Source organism: Esox lucius, chromosome 4, assembly GCF_011004845.1.
Source record: "Esox lucius isolate fEsoLuc1 chromosome 4, fEsoLuc1.pri, whole genome shotgun sequence".
Classification (NCBI taxonomy): domain Eukaryota; kingdom Metazoa; phylum Chordata; class Actinopteri; order Esociformes; family Esocidae; genus Esox; species Esox lucius.
This window is the reverse complement of record NC_047572.1, coordinates 22995915-23023178: the sequence shown is the minus strand read 5'-3', so window position 1 is coordinate 23023178 and position 27264 is coordinate 22995915. Positions and strand designations below refer to the sequence as shown.

At 43.6% G+C, this 27264-nt stretch overlaps 3 protein-coding genes across 7 annotated transcripts; 2 read left to right on the top strand and 1 right to left on the bottom strand.

The window, feature by feature from the left end:
- Window positions 1–83: 83 nt before the first annotated feature.
- rnf20 (ring finger protein 20, E3 ubiquitin protein ligase) lies at window positions 84–11096 on the bottom strand. Of its 4 annotated transcripts, none has more exons than XM_010895730.3 (22): window positions 11008–11096; window positions 10143–10329; window positions 9927–9995; window positions 9756–9854; window positions 9486–9633; window positions 9084–9269; window positions 8423–8538; window positions 7558–7704; window positions 6552–6626; window positions 6174–6431; window positions 5831–6010; window positions 5533–5668; window positions 5303–5424; window positions 4929–5085; window positions 4393–4663; window positions 4102–4219; window positions 3717–3866; window positions 2958–3170; window positions 2687–2812; window positions 2439–2579; window positions 1873–1977; window positions 84–1411 (listed from the first exon to the last, which is right to left on the bottom strand). In XM_010895730.3, exons 2-22 carry the CDS (start codon window positions 10317–10319, stop codon window positions 1235–1237), a joined length of 3171 nt encoding a protein of 1056 aa, XP_010894032.1. In that variant the 5' UTR covers window positions 10320–10329; window positions 11008–11096; the 3' UTR covers window positions 84–1234. The 4 variants fall into 4 exon arrangements, with proteins under 4 accessions (XP_010894032.1, XP_019901612.1, XP_010894033.1 ...); XM_020046053.2 differs by having other exon boundaries at window positions 2958–3167; XM_010895731.3 differs by having other exon boundaries at window positions 11035–11087.
- A 2953-nt stretch (window positions 11097–14049) lies between these two features.
- Window positions 14050–17574, top strand: aldob (aldolase b, fructose-bisphosphate). The gene is made up of 9 exons (XM_010895729.4): window positions 14050–14203; window positions 15014–15126; window positions 15380–15585; window positions 15791–15845; window positions 15960–16120; window positions 16278–16361; window positions 16517–16691; window positions 16851–17050; window positions 17268–17574. Exons 2-9 carry the CDS (start codon window positions 15015–15017, stop codon window positions 17361–17363), a joined length of 1089 nt encoding a protein of 362 aa, XP_010894031.1. The 5' UTR covers window positions 14050–14203; window position 15014; the 3' UTR covers window positions 17364–17574.
- A 2259-nt stretch (window positions 17575–19833) lies between these two features.
- Window positions 19834–25925, top strand: LOC105025205. Of its 2 annotated transcripts, XM_034291670.1 has the most exons (4): window positions 19834–19911; window positions 24303–24471; window positions 24610–24808; window positions 24851–25925. In XM_034291670.1, exons 1-4 carry the CDS (start codon window positions 19906–19908, stop codon window positions 25524–25526), a joined length of 1050 nt encoding a protein of 349 aa, XP_034147561.1. In that variant the 5' UTR covers window positions 19834–19905; the 3' UTR covers window positions 25527–25925. The 2 variants fall into 2 exon arrangements, with proteins under 2 accessions (XP_034147561.1, XP_028975047.2); XM_029119214.2 differs by having other exon boundaries at window positions 24610–25700.
- The last annotated feature ends 1339 nt before the right edge of the window (window positions 25926–27264 follow it).

Below are 27264 nucleotides of genomic sequence, written 5' to 3'. Positions count from 1 at the left end.
CTGATGATTCCAGTTGCCACTCTGCTGAATTATTATTTTTTAAACATTTGTGAATCATGTGTTAAAAATATGGAATTCTAAGGCCGATCTTTATGACATTTAATATTTTAGGCTTGAAAATTACAATTGGTTTAAGGTTAAGGAGACTTCTATTATTCCACTAGGACAGTAAAATAGAGTGTGTGAGTCAGAGAGCACAAGCAGTCAGTCCAGGAGTGCAGGCTGCACAGGCCAGAGCAGAATAACACTTCCTGACAGCTTTCCTTCTAAATCTGTTTCTCAACCCTGCTCCTCGACACTCCCCCCACACCCCCAACCTGCATGTTTTACGTCTCTCCCTGCCCCAATATATTTGACGTAGTTCATGAAGGACTTTATAATGAGCTGATTATTTCAATCAGGTGTGACAGAGCTGGGAGAGATCTAAAACAGGATTTGGAAGGCAGCATAAAGAAAATTTGGTTTAATGTTAAAATAGGAACATGACGATTTAGTATAGTGGTCTCTTAAATGCACAAACTAGACTGAACGAGCTGCTCAACAGACCATCTTATTTGAATGGAAGTTTAATTACTTGCAGAGCATCCGTTCAAGGTGTTGTAGCACATCTGTCTGTGCCCTGATAAGGCAGCTTTCAAACACAAAACAATAAAACTCAAAGAAAAATACATAAAAACACGAGGACAATATAGACTGGTCTTACAGACACAGAGGACAGTAGGAGCCAGGGTCACTGCGAGTCAAGGGACACTTAGCATTGATTTTGCTAACCACACGTACACATCCAGGTGCACATGGTGTCTAGCTCTCTGGCACAGAAGCAGCAGGAGTACTGGGGGAGAAGCTAACAATATCAGTCACATAAAGTTTGTCAGGGTCTTGAGCGCATCACTGCAGCCATTCAGGAGTCTTTCAGGAGGACTGGAATGAAGTGAAAGATGTCCGTGTTTGTGCAGTCCCTCTGTGGTACCGTGACAACAACAACCCAAACAGCACTCTCCGGTAGCAACAGTCAAACAAGGAAAACCTGTCACTCTTACAGTAAGGTACTGTATCTTCTTTGTTGCCTTCCTTCCTTCCAGGCAGGCAGGAAGTGCAGGTATCAAATATAACCTCCATCTGAATAAGACAATGTAATGTAGGCCTGGTCCAGGAGCCCACGGCAGGTCTAATATTCTACCACACTCCTATGCACCTGCCGCCAGGTACGGCCCTTCCTCTTCTTCCTCGTTGTCTATCCAATGTAGATGCGGTGGAAATCATTGGCCCCGAAGGCAGCGTTGCACTTGGGGCACTTCCTCTGGCGTGTGTCATAGCGTGTCTTGACACACTCGAAGCAGAAAACGTGGAAACACTTGGTCAAAACGGCGTCCTTTACCCGAGAGTTGCAGCACGGACACGTCAGGCGTGCCTGGGAGAGTGAGACACGGAGGGACAGAGAGATACAGGGAGAGACACAGAGGGACAGAGAGATACAGGGAGAGACACAGAGGGATAGAGAGATACAGGGAGAGACACGGAGGGACAGAGAGATACAGGGAAAGACACGGAGGGACAGAGAGATACAGGGAGAGACACGGAGGGGCAGAGAGATACAGGGAGAGACACGGAGGGACAGAGACACGGAGGGACAGAGAGATACAGGGAGAGACACGGAGGGACAGAGAGATACAGCGAGAGACACGGAGGGACAGAGAGATACAGGGAGAGACACGGAGGGACAGAGAGATACAGGGAGAGACACGGAGGGACAGAGAGATACAGGGTAAAAGAGGGGAGAGATTGATAACAGGTAAGTTACCATTCTAGTTGCATATTTCCAGACACATTAAACCTACAGTAGACCTGGCGTAGAAAGTTTGTTCCTCCTACCTTGTAATCATTGATTTCCTCGTTGAGGATATCGTCTCCATTGCGCACGGTCTCGGCTGGTTTCTTGGCCTTCTCAATCTTTCTCCTCAGTTTAGAGATGTCCTCCTAAAGCCCGATATGGACAGAAAGAGCAGGGTTGGTGGGACTCCACCCAGTAAATGAAAAGTCCAAACAGTGAAGTCGAAGTGAGTGTGTGTGTGTGTGTGTGCCCATGGGCAACTGACTACATGTGGAATGCATGTTAATTTGAGGTTAATTCAGAGGCCTTCACCTAGGTCAAGTATAGAATTCGGTACTTTGATCCTTGGATATGGGTTGAATTAAAACTGAGTTAGATTTGAGGTTTAGTTATTTGACAACAGAAACTCCACACAGATGTATATTCAACTCTCTGAAACAATAACCAGACAAAAACCGAGACAAAAGAAAGTTGCCAAAGCACAGAGCTTGGGGGGGGGGGGGGGTCAGTCTGCAGGAATTTCCTTGACCCATTGCACCTGAGAGAGAGAGGTGTGGTGGGGTAAGACCTGACTCCCCCTGCCTAGTGGGTATGTGTGGGGCCTGACCTGGGCACGGCGTGCATTGAAGGACTCCTTCTCCCTGGAGATGCTGTTCTCTATGACCTCCTCCCTGACGGTCCCCAGTCTCTGCTGCACCTGTTCCAGCTGACTACGCACCTCCTCCGACAGCACCGCCGACTCCTGAGTCTGGGGGGTCACAAAGAAGTGGCCCGTTACCATTTTGCTATGAAGTAAAGGTCCTGCACGTCTTCACTCTGCACGTGAGTGTCAGTTTGCAGGCGCGTTTCAGCCACCTTGCGTTTGTTCATGTCCAGAGCCTGTGTCCTCAGAGCCAGCTCTCTTTCTGCAGTACCGATGGTGCCCTGGAGGAGGCGCTCTTTCTCCTCCAGCTTCTTCACTACCTGCAACTGGGCGTCCACCTGAGAGAGAGAGGGAACCAGGGATGAACAGACACAGACTTTTGCCAATTGCTACTGTCCAATCCCGGAGGCTGCCCTCTTCCCTTAACCCAACAGTCACCTCTCCACTGGTGCCACCGGCATTGATCATTTCACTTCCTCACACCTGTGTTTTGAGCGTAAGCAGCTGGTCGGCAAGCTCCTCCTTCTCCTCCTTGAGCAGCTTGTGGATCTGGTTGGACTTGATGCGTTCTGACATCAGTTTGAAGTTGGCGTCGTCCTTCTCCCTGAGCTGCTGCATCAAGCGGATGTTCTGCTCCTGCATGTCCTCGAAGGCCTGGCCCGTCACATCCATCTCACTTAGCAACGCATCCTCCTCCTGGGGACAAGGCAGAGAGACACGGGGAGGATCCACGGAAAGAGCAAGAGGGTGGCAGAGGAGTGTGAAGGGAAGCAGAGTGAGAGGGTTGGAGGAGAAGAGACACGGGTGAGAGAGATAGGAAGTTATAGGGGAGAGTGGTGGGTAAGGGCGAAAAAGGAAAGAATTGAGATGCTCGAAAATGGGTGGCAACATGAGAGGAAAAGTAGGGAAAGATGGAGCGAGAGACAGGGAGTGAAAGAAGAAAGAGGGAAGGAAAGAAAGGAGGAAGAGGAGAGTGAGGGAAGGAAAGAGAGGATGGGAGGAGAGGACAGGGAGGGAGAGGAAACGGAGCAAGAAATTAGTCACTGTTGTCCAACTTGGAACGTGCCACACCAGCCTGAAACACAACCCAACGAAGACAGAACCCCGGTTCTGCCCCTGAGCACGACTGTTAACCCATATTACTACCAGGTTTCTTTAAATGTGTTGTTCACATACTTACCAGATAAAACAACAGTAAAAAAGATTTCAATAAATACACACACACACACACCCAACACACACCTGCTTGGCCAGAGAGAGCTTCTTGTTGAGAATCTCAATCTGTTCCTCGACAGAACGGATCTTCCTCAGTGCCTCCTCGTCTGCCATTTTCTTTCCCTCCCTCCTCTCTCTCTCCTCCAGATCCCTAAGACGTTGTTTCAGCTCCTCCGCCTGACACCCAGAACATACAGCCGTTATCATCTCAAATAAATCACATATTCTCTAGGATCAGAAAACTGGTTATGGGTTATTAGGACACAGCTATTACACCACTCAGTACTCAACCCAATTTACCCCACATTTCCATCACTAAAATGCTGACATTATCACTGCATACATCTAACTAGTCCATAAAGCCTCTCAGCAACATTTAATATCAGCCATTCAAAAGCAGGTAAGTATGTACCTCTGACTTGGCCTTCTTTTCCGCAGCCATGAGCTGGACTTTGTCTCTCTGCTCTTTGGGAGCTGAGCGGTACATGTCCAGCAGCAGCTTCATCTCCCTCTGAGACTCCTGGGCTTTCCTGTGTAGAAAAAAAATAAATAAAAAAGAGTGTTCATCAGAGAAATCACTATGATCCTCATAAACATCATCTTCACCACTACAATCTTCATCTTCTCCATAGTGTTGTAATCAAAACACCAGTAAATAACTACTAATCATGACTGCTGGCATTATCCTCATCGTTAAACTTACTTTAGCTCCGCCCTGACAATTTTCAGTTGCTCCACCTCCTTCCTCTTTGGTCCTCCAATAACAGATGGGCGTTCTGGAACCACCTCCTCCAACTGGTTGCTGGTCCCAGCCTTCTCCTTCTCCTCCTTCACAGGCCCACCCCCTCCACGGGTTGGTCTCTCTCTCTCCTTCTCACGCTCCTTTTCTTTCTCTTTTTTCACCTCTTTTTCTTTCTCCTCCTCTTTAATGTCTCCCTCGGTCTCTGTCCCAGGCTCAGTTTTAACCGAGGTACCTACAGAAAGCAAGAGAATGAACACTCGTTAATAAAGACCTCAAAAACCATTAAACAAGTAATAAACACAGTCAAAACATGGTCTAGAAAAGTCCCATTTCCAAAACGGTTGTGTGACAGCCATCAAAACTCAAACGTCGATCTGGTCTTTTTTAATGGATGTGCCCTACCACGGGTTCTAAAAACAACAGACACACCGGCTCAGAACAGGTCAACAGGTCAACAGGTCAACAGGTCAACAGGTCAAGTGTAACTCGACACCTACTGGTGCTGGTGGGTGTGGCCGAGCCGTTGTCAGACTCCAACTTGACGCTGGAGTCACCAGAGGCGGCGGGGGTCATGGGGGAAGTGGTCTCTTCCTTCACGTCCAGCTCTGTACTGGACTGTGTTCGGAGGATAGCGGCGCCCTTCATAGTGCGGGCCTGTGAGAGGAACAGACGCAGTGTGTGTGTGTGTGTGTGTGTGTGTGTGTGTGTTCAGGGGACAGGGTGTGTGACTGAGAACTCAACTTACAGTCCTCACTCCCAATTCCTCTTTACCAGACTGCCACTCGAACGCACTGCTCTCCCTCAACGTTCCTCCCTCAACGTTCCTCCCACTGTTACTCAACCCTCCTCCCTCACTGTCAGCGCACGTTACCTGGCTGAGGTCCGTCTGTGCCTCTCTCAGTCTCAGTTTGTACTTCACCACCTCTCCCTTCATTTGCTGGTTGTGTGTTTGCAAGGTGCTGATGAGGTGTCTCATCTCCCTGTTGATGGGACCTAGATGAGGGGAGGAGGAAGTAACCAAGAGCATCAGAAACGGTTTTGGAAAACCCCCCCTCACGAGGTTGTTCCAGGACTAACGGTTTTATTAGCCGAGTTAGCGACCTGCTTGTTCGTTGGCGGCGAGGGTCTGTTCAAACTCGATCCGGAGCATCTCATACTCCTTCCTGACCTGTGCCAGAGTGTCTTCTAGCTGGAACACCTCTGTACGCACCTTCCTCTGGAGAGACACCTCATCAGTCTGGAGAGAGGAGAGGCGCTTATTACACACTTTGAGACACACTGCACATCGACACAGGAGCATTCAGGGACACACACACACATCTGTACAACGAACACCTTGACAGCTAATGCAGAACAGACCCGGCACAAGCTCACAGGGTCTCTCAAACACACAACTCACCTCCATGTGCTCTAGCTGTCGGAGGCGTGCTGTCCTGGTGGTGTTGAGACGTGTGCGCGTTTCGTCCAGCTGGGACTTCAGCCCCACCGATTCGTTGTAGAGGACAGAGAACTGAGACTGGAGGCAGCGATACTCTGAGCTCTCCTTCACCACCCCCTCGGCACGACTCAACAACTCCACCTGAGAGAGGGGGGGGGGCAGAGAGAGAGAAACGAGAGAAATGGTGGGAGAGAGATATGAGAATGCGAGAAATGGATCAAAGAGAGGGAGAAGAGTGAGGGAGGACAAATAGCATGGCGGTGAGCAAAGCAACAGAGAAAAGGCCCAGCACCTATCCATTTACCTTCAACTGACTGGTTTGGTTGACTGAGTAAGGACGAGGGGCCTCAGGTAATCCAATGGCTATGCTGGAGGAGAGAGCCAGAGGATCCTGGCGGCCCAGACCCAGTCCTTGTGTCTGGACCAGACTCTGCAGGCTCACCTTCATGTTGTGGTTCTCCTGGTTGACGGTCTGCAGGTCCTGCTGCAACCGCTGCAGCTCGCTCAGACGGTTCTCCGCAAGCTCCCGGTTCTCCTCCAACTCACTGTTCATCTCCTCAAACTGACAGCGAGGGAGGAGGAAGAGATGGAAAAAGTGTGGAGGCGGAGGAAATCAAAGTGTGTCTTGTCTGACGAGTGAAGAAGGCTGGGGGGGAAGGGACCAAGCAGAATGTTTTTCTACCTTTCTCTTGTTGATGGTGATGGTTCCACACACACTGCTGGCCTCACCACACACCTTGTAGCCTTTACTGTTCACCTGGGAGAAGGCAACACGTGGGGAAAAACACACTCCGATTCAGAGAGATGATGCTGTGGTATATCAACCACAATGACACAGACACGCTCAGTTACAACATGGCAGCCTCGCTCTGTTACAACATGGCAGCCACGCTCTGTTACAACATGGCAGCCACGCTCTGTTACAACATGGCAGCCACGCTCTGTTACAACATGGCAGCCACGCTCTGTTACAACATGGCAGCCACGCTCAGTTACAACATGGCAGCCTCGCTCTGTTACAACATGGCAGCCACGCTCTGTTACAACATGGCAGCCTCGCTCTGTTACAACATGGCAGCCACGCTCTGTTACAACATGGCAGCCACGCTCTGTTACAACATGGCAGCCACGCTCTGTTACAACAAGGCAGCCACGCTCTGTTACAACATGGCAGCCACGCTCTGTTACAACATGGCAGCCACGCTCTGTTACAACATGGCAGCCACGCTCTGTTACAACATGGCAGCCACGCTCTGTTACAACATGGCAGCCACGCTCTGTTACAACATGGCAGCCACGCTCTGTTACAACATGGCAGCCACGCTCTGTTACAACATGGCAGCCACGCTCTGTTACAACATGGCAGCCACGCTCTGTTACAACATGGCAGCCACGCTCTGTTACAACAAGACTCCCTTGAAGGTTTGATACTACGAGAAGAAACAACTTCAAGTTCCCAGAGTGAGTGATGAAACCGATTGAAATACACAGGCCTTATGGCGTACAAAGGCCTCTTTCCAAAACTACACAGTTTGTTAAACATATACCACTGGGAAGCAGGGAGTTTGTGGACGCGTCGCAAACTGGCTAGCCACTTCTCACTGGTTACAAGCAGGCTACATCGCAGCAGAGGAGCCGAGGCATTCACAGTCTGACATGGACTCACAGAACCATGTTGGCAGTCTTACCCTTTCCAGTATTTCTCCCAGGTGTGTGTTGAGGCGATTCTCTCTCCGTCTGATCTTCTCCATGTCCCACTGGAGCTCCTCAATAAGAGCCTGGAGCTCACTGACCCGCATGTCTGCCTTGGCCACGGCCCGGCCCAGAGAACGGGACTACAGGCACAGGTTTGGACAGAGCCAGGCATTAGGACAAGTTTTAGAGTGGCCACCATGTTAGTGTTTACTGGGTAAATGTGGGTGACAATATGAGAATGCCTCCAATAACTCACCATGAAATGACAAGTTGCAAACTAGTAAAACAGAGCAGCTAAACGACCAGACATATGGTAGTCAATTCTAATTTTGTGTCAACAAACTGCATATCTCCTTTCACTGGACATCTTTTTAAAACTTGCAGATATAAACAGCACAACCTGGAAGTGTGAGTAATCACATAGCAGCGGCCATAGATAGTATAGTATAGATAGTATAAGACTAGGCTGATGTCATACAGGGGTTTTCCTCACTCAAAATTAGAATCAATAAAGATTTTAATTAAAAGTAAAAAAAAATTCTATACTGCCCAATCTGTAAATTGACACACCCAAGGCAAATAAAAACAGCCCAAATGGCGGGGTAACCTCTCCATCTGGCAACACTGCCAATATGGAAAAAGTTTCCTCCTACTGTCACATTTGCTTCAGTATTTCGTTTGTATTTCATTTATGAGCACAAAATCTTGTTTAACAACGCTGACATGCAGAGGCAGTATGTGATTCTGGGTTGCCTTTGAGTTTTGAATGTAGGTAAAACATGGTCAAAGAGCCCCTATACATCTATGCTTTATATCTTTGGTAGCGGCCATGTAAAAATAACGCTGAAAGCAAATCACCTCGCTGGTCATGTGACTGTGCTTTTGCTGGAGGTCCTCGGTGAGCTGACGAAGCCGGTCGTTCTCATTGGACAGGAGGGTGTTGAGCTGGACGGCAACCGGCCAAACGGAGCCCTCTGGACATACAGGACATGTTGCCATTACTACTCCTGCTGACTTAACTCGCACCACAAACCACTTACACAGTTCTAATACTACCAAAACAGGGAGAAACACTCACGCTAGGGCTGCACAATTAATCAAAATATCATGGAAATTGCGATATTGATATGTGCAATATCCAAATTGCCAACTTATCGCTTATGCGAAGGGCAGAAACAGAGCACACACTGCAAACGCCTTTGCATTAAATGAGCAGTTAAACGAATAGTTGGACACAGACTGCACCTTCATATTGGTAGTAAGTATAAAATAGAAAACACTGAACTTTATCTCGATATTTATTCAGTTTAATAGCACATTATGTAGGCTACGATCTCTATTTTTAAGTGAGATAATCTACGCTGTTTACACCCATGTTTAAAAATTGCAAATCATAACCGTAACTGCAATATTTGTCAAATAAATCGCAATTCAATATTTGATCCAAATCGTGCAGGCCTAACTCACACCGTTGCTGCCTCAAACCTCTTTAACTATCTCCCTCCTTCCTCATACCCACCTGCTCCAGCATCCAGGTCTTTCTTTAGCTGCTCGACGGTGGCCTTCAGGCTGTCATAGATCTCCACCACACGATTGGCCTGCTTCTGGCTGGACTCCACCCTCTCCTGCAGCTCCGCTTCCATCTCTTCGCTGCTGCTGCTGGCCAGTGTGGCCAGAAAGGATGGGTTTGTCTCCCCCTGGTGGCCTGAAGAGGCAGTCACAAGGCAAAGACAAGAGTTGAGACATATAGCCAATATGCCAATATTTTCTCCATCTCAATATGTTATCCTCTTCGACATGTTCTGTGGGAGGCACTGTTTGAAGAACTCTCTTCCTGATTTTTCTTAATACACCCCTCTCTCCATCCGTCCCTCCCTAATTTCTACAGCATCACTTGCTGCAAAGCTCTCTCGCACTCTACCTCTGTCTTTGGCTCTCTCCTGGTTGGAGTCACCATCTGGTTCTGGCGTGTCAGGCTTCAGACTCCGCCCCTCTCCAGACGGGGTTTCCACAGGCTCAATTCCTGATTGGTCGTAGCGCCTGCCAATCAGGCGCACATTGTCGTCAAACTAAGATAAAGGGAGAGAGGGGGATGTAGATGGTATTTAAATTATAGAAAATAGTTGTAGTATAGCTGTTAATATATCTGCAATGTGTTTAATTGGCTTGTTGTTTAAATTAATGAAGTTACCTGATTCCAGTATCTATTCAGGATCAGCAGGCTGGCATCATCAGTAGCCTGGCGAGTCTCTAGTCTTTCGATTCTCTCTCTCAGCTCATCTTCAATAACCTGCAAAAAACAACCCCCATTAAGAATGTGCATTGAGAAAAGCTTTGGGAGTGTTTGGGTTAGTCTACATACCTGTCTTTGATCAAGGGATTCTCCCAGCTTCCTGTTCTTCACCTGCAGAGCTTTAACATCCTGCTCCTCCTGAACACAAGAGAGACAGACCAATCAGATGAGAACAACACAATCAATGACACTGCTGATGAGTTATATCGCTGATATAAAAAGCAGACAGTAGACAAACAGACAAAGCAAGATAAATACAGGCTAAGCACTTTGCAATACTCTCACCAAGTTGGACACCCCTCCGAGTTTGATGACAGTTTCCACGGCAGTGCTCCCTCCTGCAGTAGTGCTTACTCCAAGACCCCCATCCTCTCCACCCTCTCGCTCTCTTCGTTTCTCAGTGGGTGCACCAGATGAGGAAGAGGGGATGCTGGAGTCACACGGACGCTTCTGTCCCGACATCCTCACACCGCTGTATCAGAAATATCTTCACATTAACATTCTAACTAGCCTGCTAGCTAAGCCTTGTTGAGTCTTTGTCTTGATAACTTCACGTAATGAAATTCGAAGTTAGCTAGAGTAATGAGATTAAACGTAAGCAATATGGAACAAGGGGGTGTGGTGTGCTGCCAATATACCACAGGCAAGAATTGATCTCATGTACGACTCAATGCGTAGACCCAAAATACAGCGCAACATACCACAGCAAATACTAAAAATGTCAGGGGTGTCTTACTGCATGTAAAAACGGGTTACCAACCTCATGGAAAGGAAATATGTTGTCATATCTATACATTTTATATAACGGCTTTAAGCTAATCAGCAGTGCTAGAACCACCCAGTATATATACGTATATATATTTCATTATATTTGTTTCACATACGTGCAGAGATTTGTTTTAATAAACATTCCCTTAAAGCTATTTGGACATTTTGGCTGCAGTGTAGTTAGCTAGCTTATTAATGAGAAAATTCACAAAGATTATGTAGATTCCACACTAGCTAGCTAGCTAACTAGCTAGCTGCTACTACTAGCTAATTCAAATATATCACAAACTATAAAATAACGTATATGAAAATAAGTTACTGGAATCAATGCACTTAATATATTATTTCATGATGATTCAGTAGTTTCATTTCAATTGCTTACCGACTTGGATTAAATTGTGTTATTTACTTATACTGTCTGTGAATGTTGATGTTGCGGCTTTTTCTGCTGTCTTCCGGAGACGGAAGTGGCCGCTGTCATTGAAAGTCGAACCACTAGTTATTTTTAAGTGCGCCATCAAGTGGTGGGACAAAATAAATGCATCCTGAAGACAGAATTTGGGAATATATAACAAATGTTGTTACGATGAATGCTTGTTCCGCAAAACATAACTATTTAGTTGCAAATCTGTCCCTCCTACTTTCGTTCTGTTTGATGGTACCAAACAGAATAGCCAATAATATAAATGTTGTTGTGTTTGATAAAACATTTTGGAAATGTAATGTTCCGTGGGGCAAAATGAGTACATCCCATGCCAGTGAGTGCAAACAGTCAATGTTTTAACTGTGGATGTAGAAGAGGAGTTATTATCTTACATATAATCTCATCCTTTGTGGCAGCAGTTACTGCAAGTACATAACATTAATGTCTGCTATAGTTGCATTGGTAAAAATACATCAAGGTTGTGGCTTCATTTGTGCTTGATTGGTAATCTTTGAGCCATCTCCGAGGTTTTTCTTTCAAGCCCACACGCACATGCACACGCGCATCGACATCCACATTACATTCTTCATTCCTTCTGCAGTCAATGAGAGACTGTTTGGAACGGACTCTGAGCCAGATTGTTTGTGAGACCATTGCCCAGGGGTCCAGGGTTCGTCTTGTGTAAGCTTGATTCGTAATCAATTATGCATTACAGTGCACCCTCCGTACTTAATACCCGGCTTCAAATACGCTCACCCAGTCACGCCATTCACAGTTCCAGCTGCGTAGCAGGACACCCTCTAAAAGCCATTATCACATCCCCATGTTGTTTTGGCCTGTTAATTATTGGGTCGAACCTTTATGACTGAGGTCTATTGGACATTTCCCCTATGGAGACATTCAGAATTAGTTGAAGGAACTATCCCTGGTTTTCAGATACCTTATTTTATATTTTAAAAAGTATTTTGGGAGCAACGCACTACCTGGGTGAAATGCACTTGTTGACTCAAGAAACAAGACTGGTTGATCAGGAAGTGTAAATCATATTTCTGTCTGAAAGCAGTCAAGGAGAACCTTAACAACCAGTGGCGTCGTTAGCACTGGGCGTCCGGGGCTATAGCCCGGGTTCTTTTATGAATAGCCCCGGAACTCAAACGGACCAAAAATAATAATAATAAATAAATAGCCCCTGATCTATTCATCTATAATTCCAATCGCGCATTATGACAATGTAGACGCGTAGGATGCTAGCGGGTACATCGACATTTTCCTCATGTATGCTACATACAAAACCCTGTACTTTCTGTCCCGGGCAGGGCGGGAGGGTGGTCAAGCCCATAATGTGTTCTCATAGCGATGCCTCTGTTAACAACACTACCAAGTTCAGGATAATCAGTGTTGGGTTCAAATGCACCGTTCTCAACCTTTTTGGTACAAGTATTTCGCAAATAAATAAGCGACGTCTACTTGCCATAGTTGAGTTTGAATTTGAGTGTTTTAAAATAAAATGTCAATGTACAATTTGCAACTCATTGATCTGTGAGAATTGATCAGTGCTTGAAAACGTTTACAAGGTAATGTATTTAAAGTGCTATGGGGATTATTTAATTAGTAAAATAAAAATGTTATCAGGTTTACTTGTCATCTCAAGGCCCCTAGCAGCTCACTGAGGCCACCATGTAATCTTTACCCCAAATTTTTAGAAATCCTGTTTGAAAATGAATAGTTAATGCCACAGGGTAGTAATAACGCAGGGACCCAAGTTGTTCTGAATTTTTTGTAATGACCCTGAAACCTGTAAATGATGTGGTTATCTATCCGAATCGTCCATTTGTGGTTCAGGCTATTGAAGAGCTCCAGAGTGATTTTTAGTCACGTCAAGCATCTCTTTGGAATCAAATAGGCCCTGACTTTTCTTAGTCACTTCCAGACTAAGAAAAGTGTGCATTTTTTAATCTGGATCAACATCCACTGAAAAGGGCCCATCCTTTAAATTCCTAGGTATATGGTTAGATGACAAACTATCCTTTACATTTTTTTATTTTATTTTATCTTGAGAGGTAGCATGAACTAAAATGTTATTTTGCAATAGGCATCACTATACTGTTTGTTGCAAAAGTCCCTCACCTACCACTGCACCAAATTGTGAACCTCACTTGAAATGTGCATTTCATTCCATTAGTGTGTGTTCATCTACTAAGCTTTACTAGCCTGCCCAAATTTACAACTAGCATTTTCCAAACCTGATCTACAAGTTTTTACTTCTAGTGCTAGAGTAAGGCTACAGTAAGGCAAGATCGCCTTCCATTGTACACCAGAGAGTGTGTCCCTCATTTAGTTCAAAACTAATGAAAACGGTTCAGGAGTGTAAGTGTTTCCTGTAGGCCTGATGAAGCTGTTAATTATGTTGCATGTATAAAATCTTGTAATGTAATGATTTGAGCTAAGTTCTAAATCAGGTCTCCCTTGCAAAACAGATGTGTCTCAAAAGGCCTTTCCTAGTTATACAAAGATTAAATACAATTATAAATAAGGAATTTCGGATTTTCCCTTTGCATAGCTTCTTAAATAATATACCATTTAGAATAAACCGTATGGTCACTTTGCAAACAGTTGTACATAATAAGTTGACCGTACAGTTTCTGAACTGCTGTAAAGTGCCAGAATGATTACACAGCAACCTTATCAGAGCTGAAATATAGCTGCTGACGCAGATACATTATTAATCATTAAATCAGTGGAAGTAATAATAAATATATAGCCTTTAAATTGTCACCGATTCACCGATCGATCCTAACATACTAATGCATACAACATAGGGTAGGCTATCCTTATAACAAAGGGTTTGCAGAAAACACACAGTGTTCTTTTAATACTGAGCTGATCAATTAACACCAGATAACACCCAAAGTGTACAGATAACACTGACACAAAAACACGCCCCTTTCTGATTGTCTCTACCAATAGCCTTTCCAGAGGCGATGCACGCCCGTGCCACATCGCCCAGCCTTGTCCTCTGTCATCCCGTCTAATAAATAGAACTTCGCAAGCAGAAATCTGCCTTCTCAATTAGTCCTAATTGTTTGTGGGTGACAGGAAAGTCCGGTGACTTCTATTTCTTAAGTTGTTAGTTTGAACTTTGTTCTATATTCAAGTAAGTTTTTCTTTGAGCTTTTCATACTAATATTTCATAATTTCTGGGCAACATTTTATTGTACCTCTTTCTAGGCTGCAACGCTGAAAGCAGAGTTTGTTCAAATGGTGCAATGCGATTAGTGCGTTGCAAAGCAACTCGATGTGAAAAGGTTATGTGGATGTTTCCTACGTTTAATCTACAGTGAAGTATGCGGAACATTGCATCCCATGCTCCGGATCGATTACAATTCGGTTTTCGCGATGTTTTATTTCAGGGAGGCGGACCATTTTTATTTGAAAATGTAGACATTTTATCGGAAATTTAGAACTTTGATTAATTGAACGCACGCTTTCTGTAGTTCCCCAGTGCATGTTTGGGCGACAGTAGGGCTATATTGTACGCGCCTCACAATTGCCACAGTTGCTCAAATTCATATAATCCGCGTTCTAGCTGTTGTTCTGGTGTGGCTGTCGCACCTATGGCTTTATTGTGTAATGGTTTCATTACGCATGTTTATTTTTTAATTTCTTTTAATCATTATGGATTTCTGAATCTGACTAACATCGATGGATCTTTTGTGAGGAACAGTAGTGAACTGTGAACCTTTTTGTCCTTGGTGGGGAGAGGGTAACTCTTCTGATTTCGGGTTAAAGTTCAGACTGCAGAAAAGCCACATATTGACAGAGCAGGTGACAGGGAGGGTGAAAGTCCTGTTGAGTAGTGGTGGCTGTAATGTCAACGAGAGAGCAGCAGAACAAACACCGTAGGATTTCTTAATGATCTGAACTGAGTTCCATTTTGTTTTTAACTGACTTGTTTCCTTCCCAGAATGACTACACAGTTCCCATCTCTCTCTCCGGCACAGAAGAAGGAGCTCTCTGACATTGCTCAGAGGATTGTGGCTCCGGGGAAAGGCATTTTGGCAGCTGATGAGTCTACAGGTGAGTTGGCCAAGCTGGGCCGGGGGGACTGGGTGACTGGAGTTAGGGGGGGGTGGGAAGCTGCAAGCTGTAGCCCTGGGGTGTTGGGAGGTTGAGGATTAGCGCTAGGCAACTGTCATCCTCTAGTTGTCATTTTATACTCTTGAGTACATTATACACAAGAGGCAATGTGTTCGACTGTTAGGCAACTATCTGTCTGAGTTTTGTGCTCCACCCCAAATAATTTCCTTTTTTCGTATCCTCTCTGAACCAGGCACCATGGGTAAGCGACTGGAGAAGATAAATGTGGAAAACAATGAGGAGAACCGTCGGACATTCCGCGACCTCTTGTTCTCTGCTGTTGATGCTAATTGCATTGGCGGGATCATATTTTTCCATGAGACCCTGTACCAGAAGTCAGACAAGGGTGTGCCTTTCCCCAAGCTCGTCAAGGACAAGGGTATTGTCGTCGGCATAAAGGTGAGCGGACCAAGTCTGTTTTGATTTGAATGCCTACCATCCACTTTCTCAAAGTGTTTTGAACACTGATTATTTCTATAATATGCTCACCTAGCCAACAGTACAAACTATATTAGAAAGTATATTGGTCTCACTTACCAAGGCTGGGTGGGTGAGATGTAATGGTTAAACACTACTTTGAGAGGGTTTCTACATTATGTTCTAGGTGGACAAAGGCACAGCTGGTCTTAATGGAACTGATGGAGAGACAACCACACAGGGTACATTACTGTTAACTATAATTTAAATCATTAGTTTCCCATGTTGAATCAGACTGACATGGCTGAAATAAGTTGCATGACTAGCGAAGTAATGTGATGTCACCCCCTCCTCAGGTCTTGATGGACTCTCCGAGCGTTGTGCTCAATACAAGAAGGATGGTTGTGACTTTGCCAAGTGGAGGTGTGTGCTCAAGATCTCCGATGCCTGTCCCTCGGCCCTTGCCATTGCAGAGAACGCCAACGTACTCGCCAGATATGCCAGTATCTGCCAACAGGTGTGTACGACTTGCCCATTCTATAACTCCACTAACATCTAATGTCCAATGCTTGGACCTCAGGATATGGCTGGGTAGGTGGTGCAAACAACTTGTAAATAAGGAAAATTTGATTCATTCATGGCAATGTTTGTACACCCACACATTCTATTGTCAGAATGGCCTGGTGCCCATCGTGGAGCCAGAGATTCTGCCTGACGGAACCCACGACCTGCTGCGCACGCAGTATGTTACTGAGAAGGTGAGATCACAACTTCACCCTGAAATACTGCTAGTCTTTAGTTGAAAACACCCGCTGCTCTGTCATCCCCCCCTTAACCAGGTATTACCAATTCATACCCCAATCTCAAACCCTTGGCCACTCACTGATGTGACTCTGCCGACCCCTCTCACCAGGTCCTAGCTGCCACCTACAAGGCTCTGAATGACCACCACGTCTACCTGGAGGGCACCCTGTTGAAGCCCAACATGGTCACTGCTGGGCACTCCTGCCCAAAGAAATTCACCCCCCAGGAAGTTGCAATGGCCACTGTAACTGCCCTGAGGCGCACTGTCCCTGCAGCTGTGCCTGGTGAGGCTGAGTTTGCTTGAAGGGATGGGTTAAGGGTGTGGTTATGAGGTGTAGCGGTGTACTTGGGTTAAAAAAACACTACAACTAGTAGTAATCATGTGATGTCAGGTTATGCTAAAATCAACCACCAGATGACTAAACATTCTACCCTGTCCTCAGGCATCACCTTTCTGTCTGGTGGCCAGAGTGAGGAGGAGGCCACACAGAACCTGAACGCCATGAATCAGACAGCCCTCCACCGACCCTGGAAGCTCTCTTTCTCCTATGGCCGCGCACTCCAGGCATCTGCTCTTGCCGCCTGGCAAGGCAAGGCCAGCAACAAGAAAGCGGCTCAGGATGCCTTCACTTCAAGAGCCAAGGTAAGATGGGGGCTAGATGGTGGAGGCCAGCCAAATGGACATAACTGAGAAGCTTCACGCCCGTCTTGCGACAGGAAAATGACGTTGGTTAGAGGTTGTGGTTTAGAACACTGGACCTTAAGCCTTGTAAGGCCTGTTTTGTAGACCAGTGTTAAGCCTAGTCCTGGAAACCTGTTCTCTGTATTTAAATAGGTACTAACCCAAATGTCATTTTCAGAGCAATGGGTTGGCTGCCAAAGGAGAATACACATCCACTGCTGGTGCAGACAAGGCTTCCACGCAGTCTCTGCACACAGCCAACTATGTTTATTAACCCTCGCCAGGATGCCAGGACCACAGAAAATGCTAACAACTGAGGAAATTGGAAGTGTCACATCTGTAATGGGAGATGATCGGCGGGAGGTATCACAGCTGGTCCCTCCCTTCCCTAAAATGACTACCTAATGATGAATCAAGTAGTGTTGGGTTTTTGTACTGATGATACACTGAATAAATTTAAATAAATGAATTGTATGAACAAACCATGTCAGAGTGAGGCTTATTAATCTGTTTGGCCAGTAAATTCCATTTGTAGGCACAGCACTATAAGTTCACTGAAGTGTGATATGAAATGTACAGGATGAATGTGTTGAACTTAAATGGGTTGGGTTGTTGCCTGGATATAAAATAAATATTTGAAGTTAATTTGAGGCTGGATTTTACAAGGTAAGAACAAGCCCTCTTCAGTTGCTTGGACTTCGTGATGGCTGTGTTGGATATGAATCAAGTGATTTTTAAATCAAATGCCAGCTAACAGACATGCCACTATTTCTCCTCCGCGTGTTTATTCTTTTGGAAGTGTGGCAGTGAAACTGGTGGATTGTGATACATTTCAGACGAACCAGTACAACATGGCTTAGTTTGATGCAGCTTCAGCCCAAAATTGTTAGGGCCATCTGTCAAGGAATCAATTTATTATATTGATGTTTTTTAATTGGCTATGTTATAAATACATTATTTAACTTCAATGAGAGATCGCTAATTTACTCCCACCTTTTTATAATTTAATGTTATAAAAACATTGTTATTTGAACCAAAATATGAATTGCGCGCCTCAGGTGTGTGTGTGTGATGATGTGCGAGAAGTAGGACGCGCAGTTTAGTGACGCAGGAAGCGCTAGTTTAAATTCCTCCGATTTTGGTTGGTTTGATAACATTAGCCGAGTCATATAAAATGTTATTTAGTTATCTCCTCGATGTATAATGTTATATCTATTTCAAGGTTTATTTGTCAAATTCAACGAACAACACAGCCAGGACGAGTTGCACCAAATAACTTTTACAGGAATTGTTTAATAGATTAGGCAGCTATTTATAGCTGTAACATGGCACTGCCTTCAAGATAAAACATGGATATTCCCGCGGCATTTGAGGAGAAAATGTGTGTCTGGAAGCACTCAGCCAAGGGTTATTTGCAGTTGACGCAGCCACATGAACTCCGTCCATACAGGTAGGCCATGTGATGCTGCTTGCTTTGCATCTCTGAAAGTTGTGTTAATTGGTTATCATTGGCTGCTGACATCATTACTTTAAGCTAAGAGTGCAGGTTTATAATGACAGTTTATTTAATTTGCGTTTTGAAAATCCATCCCTGGTGGCCATAATAATTGCAGGTTACATTAACGCGGGTAAATCTTATTTCTATGCGGGTGTTCACGATTGCAAACGTTCATTCGAGTGCCTGGGGTTACTGCAACATTTTGACAATGTTGGTTGTGTAGCAAATCATCAGACTACTGCAGATTTAGTTTATGCTTGAAAAGCTACGGATATCTTCATTTTTATATACAACAATGTCAATACCCATTTCGAGTAATTGACATTTAGTTTTGAAGCAATTTAAAACATGAATAAAACACAAATAACAGAATAGGCTTATGCATCATTAGATTTTGGGTTATGTTCAGATAAAAAGTCAAATTCTGGAACATCAAGGTTTATTGGATTAATTGGAATGACTGAATATCTGACAGACCTTTAGCGTGTAATGTAGAGATGTAGCATAATCATATTGAAGTAAAAAGCAGTGGTTTAGAAACCCATTTCCAAAGGCACTGTAGCCGACACAACCCATATGGTAAAATGCTAATTCAGCTTTTGTCCTTTCCAAATGCACTGTAGCCAACACAACCCATAAGGTAAAATGCTAATTCTGTTTTTGGCCAGCTATGTAAACTCTAACATTGATTGATCCCGCAAAAGGTGTTCAGTTGGTTATAGGCTATTCCTATTTGTTTTCCAATGCCTCTTAATACGATTGTAATCTCAAAGTAGTTCAATGTAATCAGATTATGTTACTGAGTTTGAGTAATCAAATAGTTACGTTATTGATTACAAATGTGGACAGGTATCTTGTAGCTGTAACGGATTACATTCAAAAAGTAACCTACCCAAGCCTGTGTACAGTATATAATACTGCTTGAAAAGCCTCATTGGAGGCTAAAGAGGGTGTGAAAAATATTGTGTTACGAGATGTAGCACACAGATGAGCCCGCTTTGTCTTACTCTACACACTATACCGAACATTTCCTACATTGCTTTCACTGTGGAAAATACATTGTTTTTAAACTATGTAGTCATTCGCATTGTCAGAATTTTGACCTTGGAACGTGTTTTAACACCCACTTTTTATTGAAAATACTATTAAATATCAAATATTTTTGTCAATGTTTTGAGAGGCACATTTGTAATGTAATTTGTCAGTTTTGAATCAAAACGTTGACCTCTTTTATTTTGAAATTCAGGTTACCCGGAAGTTTATTTTCATTGTTGCTCAAAAGACTCTGGTACAAGACTGTAGAAAACCCGTTTCAGAGATGACGGTAAGGCAGAACATTTTTTTTAGTTTATTTTGGGCTGCGGTGTTGGACGAATGTTAGTTTTAATTTTTCAAATAGGGTAAGAATTTTAATGGAACCTTAATGCCAAATCTCCCATTTTACTGGTTGTCCGGTTTTCACAATACGCACCCTATGCCTCCTACAATATTTGTTTTAATGCTGTCTAACATCCACGTGGTTGGTTGTTTATCTATTTAATCTGTCCCGTTAGCAAAGCAGTCACCTAGCCAAGGTAACCTCGATTTAAACGACGTACGTTTGCTCTAGGCGCTTTTCAGGTCCGACCACATTTGAGTTCACACTCTACCCTGGAGAAATGTAACAACTGAACCAGAAGGCGGAAGGTATGCGGAGTCCAAATCAAAGGATGAGCCCACTCCCGTTTTAACTTTACTCTTAACTTTGCAGCTTTATGTTAAATATTAATTAGAACGAGTTGCAAACAGCGATAAACTAGGCGAAATCAGACTTTTGCAACAATTATATAGTACACATTTCATACATTGGATTCGCGAAGTATCCTGACACCACGGAGCAAGTACCCCTGACTGCAGTGTGCGGTTCGGGACGAGGCTGAATGTGGGCGGAGTCAAACGAGCTTAACCCGACCCCTTCCCGTGTTATTTAAGGTCACCCAAGCTGAGGTTCACGTTGACGGTCTACAAAAGTATGTCTGAATCTGACCTACATGGATAAAAATATAAACCTTGTTGCTTTTCATGAAGTTTACTCAATACTTTAATAAAGAAACTGATAAAACTGACAGGTGTAAATAAATATACCTTGCAGAAATGAGGAGAACCAAGAACATGCAAGAGAGGGATTGCGGTAGTAACCACAACTAAATAATCATTACGAATTTGAACATGCTTTATGTGAACAAAGTGGGTAGGATTAAAACTTTTAGTTATTTTTTGTTTTATTTGTCTACTTTTAATTGAGTATTTTTTGTTTAATACCCGAAGGCACCTGTCCATTTGTTTGTTTTGATATCTTAAATAATAGACCCATAGCGTATATATATAATTAAATGTGATAGTAGTTGTATTATCTGTTAATTATAATATTATTGGAAAACTACACTATAAGACAATGTTTCCACTCGTTACACGCGGTACTTTTAAGATGAGCATCTTGTCCCAGCTGCTGTCTTGGATGGAAGATTTAAAACCGAGAGGTTGATAATGGATGATCTGGTGTGTAACCAGTTTAGAGACAAATGCGACGGCTCTACCTCACACAGTTGCAATGGTCCTCGCTGGGCACGAAAGGAGAGGTTGAGAAGTAACCTACAGCAATGGGAAGAAATGCATCACCATAACATGATTCTGAAGCCACAGACTCTGGCAAAACTCGTGTTTCTAAATGGGAATTCCAAGTTACTATAGACAGACATTTAGCATAACGTTATTATTTAATTTAAAATGCAGAGTGCTTAAAATGTGATTTGCAATTTGATACAGCATTTTTCCTTTCAATTTAAATGAATCCCAAGCAACTAAATTTACTATTTTATTTATACATTCTGTAGGCAAAATGTTGTTTAAAAATGCTGAGCATCTGATTTTTCTGAGCAGCCAATAGTGGACGGGAAATGCTTTACTATTTTGTATACAAATTAATGGTAAGCTGATTTATATAGTGCCACTTGTTTGATTGTATGCATTTTGGACTATTTGAAATGATGATTACTCATAGCCTATCCCCATCCCTTCATGTTGTTAATAACAAGCTAGCCTTCTTTAAAATACTGTATTGCTTGGTATACAGTGGGGAGAACAAGTATTTGATTCACTGCCGATTTTGCATGTTTTCCTACTTACAAAGCGTGTAGAGGTCTGTAATTTTGATTATAGGTACACTTCAACTGTGAGAGACGGAATCAAAAACAAAAATCCAGAAAATCACATTGTATGATTTTTAAATAAAAATGTGCATTTTATTGCATGACATAAGTATTTGATCACCTACCAACCAGTTAGAATTCCGTCTCTCACAGACCTGTTAGTTTTTCTTTAAGAAGCCCTCCTGTTCTCCACTCATTACCTGTATTAACTGCACCTGTTTGAACTTGTTACCTGTATAAAAGACACCTGTCCACACACTCAATCAAACAGACTCCAACCTCGGGTCGTTGTCTTCCAGCATGACAACGACCCGAAACACACAGCCAGGGCAACTAAGGAGGGGCTCCGTAAGAAGCATCTCAAGGTCCTGGAGTGGCCTAGCCAGTCTCCAGACCTGAACTGAATAGAAAATCTTTGGAGGGAGCTGAAAGTCCGTATTGCCCAGCGAAAGCCACGAAACCTGAAGGATCTGGAGAAGGTCTTTATGGAGGAATGGGCCAAAATCCCTGCTGCAGTGTGTGCAAACCTGGTCAAGAACTACAGGAAACGTATGATCTCTGTAATTGTAAACAAAGGTTTCGTTAACAAATATTAAGTTCTTCTTTTCTGATGTATCAAATACTTATGTCATGCAATAAAATGCAAATTAATTACTTTAAAATCATACAATGTGATTTTCTGGATTTTTGTTTTAGATTCTGTCACTCACAGTTGAAAAGTACCTATGATAAAAATGACAGACTTCTACATGCTTTGTAAGTGGGAAAACCTGCATAATCGGCAGTGTATCAAATACTTGTTCTATCTATGATATAAAAACGAATACTCGACATACATAATCACAAAATTCATGGATGTATTTTGAATTGTGACTAAACAAAAAATGAATGGAGCATATTTGGAGCGGCAATTATTTTTCCTGCGAGCGAAGAGGGGTTTTGAGCAGAGCGATGGGAAAAATGTGGAGCAGAGTGTAACCTCTGCTCAGAGAGCCATGAGTGGGTTTCCATCAGCTCCACTCCGCTCACATACTCCAGTAATATATTATTTTATATATATACATTTTTCTTATGTTCTTCAAAAATGAAATGCGTTTGTATTCAATGTGTTCCTTTCACAAATGTGTGTGTGCGTGTGTTTGTATTCAGCGTGTTACTGTCAGACCTCAGATGGACAGGAAAACATTGAGCGGAGTAAAACTTATTTTATGGTTATTAGTACAGTAACAGTCTTACTTATTGCCGCTTTATTTCTCTCCACATTTTTTGTCATTGTGTGAATTCATAATTGATTTAATAGTCTTGCTTTGCCAACAATCAGTGAAGTATCTCATAATGGCACTGGGAAAATCACTTATTTAAAAAATAATAATTGGGCAATATCAAAACTGTTAGGTCTAATTGCAGAGCGCTGTCTAGCGAACACAAGGTAAAGCTCCACCTGGCTCACCTGGCTAATACTATCATCTTTGATTGATGTCGTGGGAGCACCATATTTCAGGGATGCTTCTATGTGGCAGGGACTAGGGTTGAGGGAAGGATGAACAGAGTGGTAAGTGTGGAACTTACATATTTCCTGTAAGAGAAGAGTTTAGGTAGACTTTGTCCAGTCTCCTGTTGAATCTTCAAGAAGCTGTGATCACGGTACAAAAGGCTTCTACAAAGTAGAGAATTAAAGGATCTGAATACGTATGTACATGAGCGATTTGATTTAGTTTTTTTTTCCAATAAAATGGCACCGATTTCTAGACACGTTTTGACCTTTCCATTATAGGGTATTGTGTAGGTTGAACGATTTCATGAGTTACACATTTAATCTATAGAACAAAACAATTTGGAGAAAGTGAATACATCTGAATACTTTGAAGCATTTGTGTATACATTTTCTAATTCTCTGGTACTCGTATGGTAAAGCAGGCAAGCAGTTAACTAAAGGAAGCAGTGTTTTTAAAATGTTTTTCTGCAACTCAAACTTAATTGCATCTTGCTTTTAAAGATTACATCAATTGTAACTATTCAGTGTGTTTAGTGCAGATTGTTTTACCCAATTCAAAGTGTAGCCAGTGTTTTGCCTCTGCAATATGAAGTTTCAACGGACAGTGAAGTTGTTAGCATACCATTCTTAAACGTTTACGTTTTAAGTGTTTATACGTCACTAATTAAAAATTAACTTCTTGCGGTCATGAGGAAAGAAAAGACAAACTATATGGTTTTGGTTATTGATTACACAAGGTCCTGAAACCAAAATGTTTTTGTTATTTTGGGGGAAACCATGATAACTTCATTACAGGTAAATGTAATTATACCACTGACCTAAACTATAGGCTTTGATGAAACTGCACTGTATCAGTCTTTGTTCGGCATGAAGAAGTACACAAGTGTGCCAATGTTCATGCTTAAATACCAAATGTGTTTTGATCTTTTCTACTCTAGTAATGATGGTGTTTGCCATGAGCAACTACTTAAGTTAGCTATCAACTCAACTAGCAAGCCAGCTTGCTAAACATTTGCCATTTGTAATTGACAGCATATCACAGTGCGAAAAGCAGCTGATGGCCGTGCGGTTTTATCCCAGTGTCGGAAGAGCCAATTGTTTTATTGCCCCTTCTGCCAGCCCTCCATCTTCAAGCCGCGCGACTATGCCAGTGTGTTGACTCACATTGAATCTCACAGACTGAAGGCTGTGCTACACAGAGGTAAGTTATTTTAAAAAAAAACTAATATTTCAGTTACCTGAAACCTGTCATCGTCATATTATGTAGTTAGGGTTGCCAGGCTACTTGCATCCCCTTCAGCAAACTCTTAATGTTTTTTCTATTTCCTTTCCATTTTAGAGTTCACAATATTCATATGTCATTTGGAGTGCAGAGCAGCGAAGCATTTCCACTGCCCACATTGCCCCAAGACCTATGTAAACAGGAGAGATTTTACTAAACACATTTCACAGTGTGAGTTAATACACAGACCCAGCTGTAACCCAGATGACAGCCATGCAACGGAGAATGCCCCAGGGTCAACGGTGAATGCCCCCGGGTCAACGGAGAATGCCCCCGGGTCAACGGAGAATGCCCCCGGGTCAACGGAGAATGCCCCCGGGTCAACGGAGAATGCCCCCGGGTCAACGGAGAATGCCCCCGGGTCAACGGTGAATGCCCCCGGGTCAACGGAGAATGCCCCCGGGTCAACGGAGAATGCCCCAGGGTCAACTGTAAGAGCCTCAGAGGCCCTCAATGTATCCAGTGGAACTGTGAAGGTCCCAGGTGACACAGGTTCAACTTCATTAAACCCAGATGAACCCAATGCAACTGTAAAATGCCCAGTTTTAGAGTGTCCAGCTGTGCGATCTGCAGTCAAGCAGAAAATCAAATGTCCGAACTGCAGTTTGTGGCTTAACAAAAATAACCTGAGGAAGCATCAACAAAGGAAGCACGTGTCTACTGATAAGGACAGTGCATCGCATCCCACTGTGAGACCGGCAGTTAAGCGCAAAAGTGCTCCATGCGGTCAACTAAGAAAGCGTGCCTGCACGGGCCAGGACACCGTGGTCTCTTTGGACCCTGAACTCATGCTGCAGATGGACGAGCCCAAGAGATGGCGGGAGAATCCAGCAAATACGATTCTTGACCTTATGGCTCCGTGGCTTGAACGCTTGAATTCTGACCAACAATTCGAGGTTGTCCGGCTCCTGATGGGGTATGTCTTAGAGCTGATGGACCAGTTCCCTGGGTCTTCTTCATCCACCTCCCATTAAGAACATTATCCCTGAAAACATTTGTTGCGCTAAACACGTTTGTATGTACGATGTAGAATTTCTATGTATGTATTTAATTTTTGCATTTATTTTTTGGTGATGCACCTAATGTCAACAGGTGAAAATAAAGGAAAAACCTATTTTCAGCTGGAAAATGTAATACAATCTTAACTATCAAATTGCACATTGCCCAGTTGATGAAGCAAAGTAGTTTCTTGTATGAGTGGGAGCATGATCCCATCCTTTCCCTATAATTCCCCAAACTTTGTCTTAGGTAGAACACATACATCGATCACCCATAACTACCACTGACCGGTGAAGTGAGTAACACTGATAATCTTGTTATCATGGCACCTGTCAGTGGGTGGGATATATTAGGTAGCAAGTGAACATTCTGTCCTGAAAGTAGATGTTAGAAACAGGAAAAAGCGTAAGGATCAAATTGTGATTGCTAGATGACTGGGTCAGAGCATCTCCAAAACTGCAGCGCTTATGGGGTGTTCCCTGTCTGCAGTGGTCAGTACCTATCAAAAGTGGTCCAAGGAAGGAAAAGCGGTGAACCGATGACAGGGTCATGGGCAGCCAAGGCTCATTGATGCACGTGGGGAGCAAAGGCTGGCCCATGTGGTCTGATCCAACAGACGACCTACTGTAGCTCAGATTGCTGAAAAAATGAATGCGGGTACTGACAGAAAGGTGCCAGAACACACAGCTGGGGAACCTGGAGAACACATGGCACTAGGATGCATTATGAGAAGAAAGCAAGCTGGCGGAGGCAGTGTGATGCTTTGGGCAATGTTCTGCTGGGAAACCTTGGGTCCTGCCATTCATTTGGATGTTACTTTGACACTTACCATCTACCTGAGCATTGTTGCAGACCATGTGCACCCTTTTATGGCAACAGTATTTCCTGATGGCATTGACTTCTTTCAGAAGGATAATGTGCCCTGCCATAATGAAAAAATGGTTCAGGTATTGTTTGAGGAACACAACAACAAGTTCAAGGTGTTGACTTGGCCTCCAAATTCCCCAGATCTCAATCCAATTGAGCATCTGTGGGATGTGCTGGACAAACAGGTCAGATCCATGGAGGCCCCACCTCACAACTTACAGAACTTAAAGGATCTGCTGCTAACATCTTGGTGTCAGATACCACAGCACACCTTCAGAGGTCTAGCGGAGTCCATGTCTCAATGGGTCAGGACTGTTGGTGGCAAAAGGGAGACCTACACAATATTAAGCAGGTGGTCATAATGTTATGGCTGATCAGTGTATTTATTCTGTCTCACAGATGGGTAAATGTGTCAGAATTACGAATACACACACTCTTGCACAAAGAGGGGGATAACGTTAAGTTACCTACCATAGTTATCTCTCCACAGAGAATAGTTCAGTATGTGTACAATACTTTATACATTTCCCCTGCTTCTCTACCAGTTATAATGAAGTAAAATTTTTTTTTTATATTGGTGCTCTCAAACGGAGAACGTGCATGGAACATAGATCCTGCAAAGGTCTCTTGGTGTAATGTATGACTTGAGGCTCCGCCTTCGGGTGAAATGCCATGTTTCTATGGTCTTATTGCGCCCTCTCTTGGTGAAACATGTATAAACACCTGATTACTGCCCAACTTCCTGAGGTGAGACCAGATATGACTTTTCCAGAGACGAGCCAGTCAGTGAAGCGCTGGAGGAAAAAGGAGAACGGATTCTTCAGTGGATTTGTGGATGTTGCACTT

Coding starts and splice junctions, on each gene's coding strand:
- rnf20 (XM_010895730.3), bottom strand. CDS start 10,319: ATGTCGGGACAGAAGCGTCCGTGTGACTCCAGCATCCCCTCTTCCTCA. Junction 6,627..7,557: donor TGGGAGAAATACTGGAAAGG/GTAAGACTGCCA, acceptor GCCTTCTCCCAG/GTGAACAGTAAAGGCTACAA. Junction 1,412..1,872: donor AGGAAATCAATGATTACAAG/GTAGGAGGAACA, acceptor TCACTCTCCCAG/GCACGCCTGACGTGTCCGTG.
- aldob (XM_010895729.4), top strand. CDS start 15,015: ATGACTACACAGTTCCCATCTCTCTCTCCGGCACAGAAGAAGGAGCTC. Junction 15,586..15,790: donor GTATTGTCGTCGGCATAAAG/GTGAGCGGACCA, acceptor ATTATGTTCTAG/GTGGACAAAGGCACAGCTGG. Junction 16,121..16,277: donor ATGCCAGTATCTGCCAACAG/GTGTGTACGACT, acceptor TTCTATTGTCAG/AATGGCCTGGTGCCCATCGT.
- LOC105025205 (XM_029119214.2), top strand. Junction 24,472..24,609: donor GAAGGCTGTGCTACACAGAG/GTAAGTTATTTT, acceptor TTTCCATTTTAG/AGTTCACAATATTCATATGT.